We start from the raw sequence: 4,406 nt of genomic DNA, 5'->3' as shown, positions 1-4,406 counted from the left end.
TACAACATTAATAAACCTATCTCTGATAATCCTGGGTTACTATGGTCACGTAGATTTGTTTATGCATTAAACTCGTGTTTATGCCACTGCTGTAAGTTCCTCGAACCAGAATTTATTTATGGCATCAATTAAATCAGACTTTGTAGTTGGTTTTGCTACTTTTCTGATATAATCTATCAGAGAATTCCACACCATTTCAATGGGATTCATGTTGTGGGATTCGGCGGGAGTCTTAACCCAGTTTATACCCCTGTTCAATGAGTCTGCCTGCAGCAGTGTGCTTCGGGTCATTGTCCTGGAAAAAACGGTGATGTGCTCTGATGTTACAATAGCATTTTCAAAGAAAGACCCCCAAGAAAGACCCACCCCCATTCGGCTATTCATAAACATTTCGCTCCTTATACTGCCGCTGATGGCCTCATTAACTACTACTTTTAAGATAACTGGAAAAAAAAAAAAATGATCGGAGCTGTTTAAACTGGAGAGGAATAAAAAAAACTGAACAATTTTTTTGTGTCGAAATTGACACGGCTCATCATATAAATATATATATATATATATATATATATATACATACCCACTTAGAATAATTTTCTTCCCGACCCGACCGTTCAGGCTAAATTTAATTCTCATTTCCAGAATCTCACATTTAACCATTTGGAAACAACGTCATGTATAAAACTTTTTTCGCAGTACATCCATTATATTTCCATGTTCCACTTTTAAGACATATTATAGCCCTGCATTTTAGTCCGTCAAAGATCAAATGTGGGCTAAAATTATATTTTAGACATTCAGTGGTGATTTAAAAACAATTGCAGCGCTGGTGGAAACACGAGACCAGGCTACCATGACTTTCAAGAGTGGCTCGGACGGTCCTGTCAGCAGCATTGAGCGCACGTTCAGCACAGCTTGGAAGGGTTCCGTGTTTAAAGCTTACCACAAAACACTGACAAAAGTAAATACCATGACTATCTAATAGTAAGGAGATATTTTAATTATTTATTTAGAAACTACTATTTTCTGAGTCAGTGATGATGCAGTTAACAGTTCTCCTCATATTCTCGTTGGACGCGCCTTTAGAGAGAAATGCATCTCTACGGACTATAATAAAAACATAAACAGTTTTTGTTTTCTATTTGTTTTTTTTCGTTAAGTAGTAATTTAAGTCTTTCTACATATTTATTTATCATTCATGTCCTAAAAATGTGTTTTGCACTCTCGCACAAACGATTGGATATGCACCTAATAGCGCACATTTATATCTATTATTATTATTTTATTTTAGCCAATTCGTGATTTGAGAAGGCAAATTGAAACACAGAGTAGGTCAACTCACTGTCTGCCGCTTGGTCTTTAAGAAACAAAAAGCTTATATTTAACGAACAAAAATGCTCCAATTTTTTTTTTCTAAATTAACTTAATAAAAAAGAAACAAAATTATAAATACTTTGCCGTTACATACAGAATGAATTACCGATTATGGCGCCAGAAATTGAAACAACAGACATAACAAATACTGCCCAAATAGCCATCTTTGTGCAGGGTTTGGCCACAGAATGTTGTTCCTTGCGCCACCTGGTGGATATTATATGAAGTGCAACAACGTTGTAAAAAAATCTGATGAGGCACCTGCAGCAGGACGCATGGCCACGCGTGCCGAAATGCAGGCTGCCGCGTGAAAATAGACGCATTTTTAATGGCCAGATCTGTAAATACGCAGATGAGCGCGGGCCTGGATATCTGCGTGCATAGTCTTCGGTTAAACTGCGTTGCTTTTAGAAGCGTCAATTCAGTTGTTGCATATAGATAAATGTCTTTATTTTGGGATTATCAAAGTAAATTACACACAGGCATACACACAGGTTCAAAGACTCGTTCTCACCCCCTACAGTGCAATTTGGCTAGGTATACATCCGCGTTAAAATATCAAGGTGAAAGTCATCATACTGTAGCTTGCGTAGTATAGACCCAGCTCCCAACCCAGCTTTGAGAATAGATTAACGGCGATATTTTCTTTATCGCCCGATAAGAGTCTCACGTTAACACAGCACGTTAACGCCGATAACGGCCCACCACTAATATATATATATTTGTTCTAAAAGCCTGCTGATTAAACATGAGGTTGAATTATATTGAAAGCAGAGAACAAAAATACACAATTAAAAGTCTGGCATGAGATCTCTTTCTCTTAACAAGATTAATACTTGTTGATCACGAGTATATTCAAATGAATCAATTTTTTAAACTCTAAATTATTGTCATTTTCAGATGATGAAGTTTCTCCATCAGATTCAGGATGTTTGAGAATCTTGCTGTTTGGGGATACAGGAAGTGGAAAGTCTGCCACAGAAAACACTATCTTCGGAAACTATGAGTTTTACAGTGAGGCTAGTTCACAGTTGGTGACCACTGTTTGTCAGAAGGGAGTTGGTGAAGTTGATGGTCGATCAGTAGCTGTTATTGATACTCCAGGACTCTTTGACCCGACACTGACAAAAGAACAAGTGGTGGAAGAAATAATGACCTGTATTTCACTGTCAGCACCTGGACCACATGCGATCATCATTGTGCTGAATTTGGGAAAAATCACTCAAGAAGAGAAAGACACTTTAGACATGATCAAGATCATCTTTGGACCAAAAGCAGCAGATTTCTGCATTGTTCTCTTCACTAGAGAAGATGACCTGAGACGACAAACAATAGAACAATATGTAGAGAGACGTGATGAACTCAAGAAACTGATCACATATTGTGGAAACAGATTCATGACTTTTAACACAGAAACACAAGATCAGACACAAGTTACTCAGTTGATCAATATGATAGAAGAGATGAATCATGGCCAATACTTCACTAATGAGCTGTTTGAGGAGGCAGTAATCTCCATTGAACAGAGAATGAACATGATAGAAGAAAATGAAAGAAAAAATCAGGCTCGAGTTGAAGAATTGGCCAAATATGACATGGAAGTCAAAAGAGTGAAAAAGAGACTGGAGGAGAAGAAACAAAGGACAATTGAGGAAAGAGAGAGACTGAAGAACAAGTTCAGAGAACAAGAGGAAAGATTCAGGAGAGAGTTTGAGGAGAAAGAAAAATCAGAGCAGAAGAAACGAGAGACAGAAGATCAGAAACGATCAGAAGAGGAGAAACAGCAAAGAGCTGAATATGATCAAAGAATAAAGGAGATGAAGAGAGAGATTGAAGATCAGAGAATACAGTATGAAAAACAGCTAAAAGAAAGAGAAGAAGAGGAGAGAAAGAGAGAAGAAGAATATCAACAAGATCAAGAAAAGATGAAAAATGATCATGAACACATCATGGCAGAATTAAGAAAAAAACTGAAAGAGGAAATAGAAAAGAGTGATTTAAAGGAACAAATGAGGAAGAAACAAGAAGAAAAAAAGAGAGAAGAATGGAAGAGAAAAATAAAAGAAGCTGAAAATGACAAAGAGACTCAAGAGAAAATCAAACAACAGCAGAGAGAATGGGAGGAAGAGAAGAAACAACAGATGAGAGAACGAGAAGAAGAGGAAAGAGAGAGAAAAGAGAAACACAATGGTCAGCTAAGAGAAATAATTCAAGAACTGGAGAACAGGAGAAAAAACTTAGAAAGAGTAAGAGAAGAAGAACAACAGATGACAGAGGAGGAGAGAATGAAACTGAAGAGAGAGAGAGAACAGAAAGAAAGGGAATATGAAGAAAAGATAAATGAAATGGAGAGAAGTTATGAGCAGCTGCAGTGGGAGAGAAAAGAGGAGTGGACGAGAAGAAAACTAGAGGATGAAGAGAGACGAGTGGAGAAGAGAAAGAGATGGGAGAAAATGATGGAAGAGATGAAACAAGAGCAAGAGGAGGAGATCAGGAGAAGAGAAAGAGAGGAGAGAGAAAGAGTAGACAGAGAAGAAAAATATTATGAAGAAATGAAACAGAAACATGAAAAGAAAATAGAGAAGATGAAGAAGAAACATGAAGATGAAGCCAGAAAACAAAGAGAGGAATTGAATTTCAGAGAGAGAAAAGAGCTGCACATTCAGGAGCTCAAGGACAGACTTGAACAACTAAATGAAATTAAATGTTTGAGAAAGGATCAATGAAGTGAAACATTTCTTACATTATTAATCAGCCAAATAACTAACACTTGTCTTTTTTGTAGTTAAGGGATTTTCTGTATTTCTATATCAAGTATGCAAGACTATTTTCTCCACTAAATAAAAAATAAAGGTAACTGTGACTTTTTATCTAACAATTCTGAATTTCTTCTTGAAATTGAAGTTTATATCCTGCAGTTCTGAGTTATAACTCAGCTGCTGGGTTGTAACCACTCACTTAAAACAGTTGGGTTAAAAATGACCCAATAGATAACTCAGTGGTGGGACTGTTGTTCAGTTATTACAACCCAAAGC

At 36.8% G+C, this 4,406-nt stretch overlaps 2 protein-coding genes across 2 annotated transcripts in view; one reads left to right on the top strand and one right to left on the bottom strand.

Moving 5' to 3' along the window:
- The window catches only part of LOC141337878 (GTPase IMAP family member 2-like), an 18,438-nt gene extending 16,790 nt beyond the window's left edge, over nucleotides 1-1,648 (bottom strand). Inside the window, exon 1 of the mRNA XM_073843456.1 lies at nucleotides 1,633-1,648. Within this exon, the coding sequence (XP_073699557.1) occupies nucleotides 1,633-1,648 (16 nt within the window). The remainder of the gene's footprint in view (nucleotides 1-1,632) is intronic.
- On the top strand, nucleotides 1,647-4,097 carry LOC141337877 (uncharacterized). Its single transcript, XM_073843455.1, has 2 exons — nucleotides 1,647-1,656; nucleotides 2,272-4,097. Exons 1-2 carry the CDS (start codon nucleotides 1,647-1,649, stop codon nucleotides 4,095-4,097), a joined length of 1,836 nt encoding a protein of 611 aa, XP_073699556.1.
- The last annotated feature ends 309 nt before the right edge of the window (nucleotides 4,098-4,406 follow it).

Source organism: Garra rufa, chromosome 7, assembly GCF_049309525.1.
Source record: "Garra rufa chromosome 7, GarRuf1.0, whole genome shotgun sequence".
NCBI classification, from domain to species: Eukaryota; Metazoa; Chordata; class Actinopteri; order Cypriniformes; family Cyprinidae; genus Garra; species Garra rufa.
The sequence above is the reverse complement of the archived record's forward strand: the minus strand, read 5'-3'. Positions and strand labels throughout refer to the sequence as shown.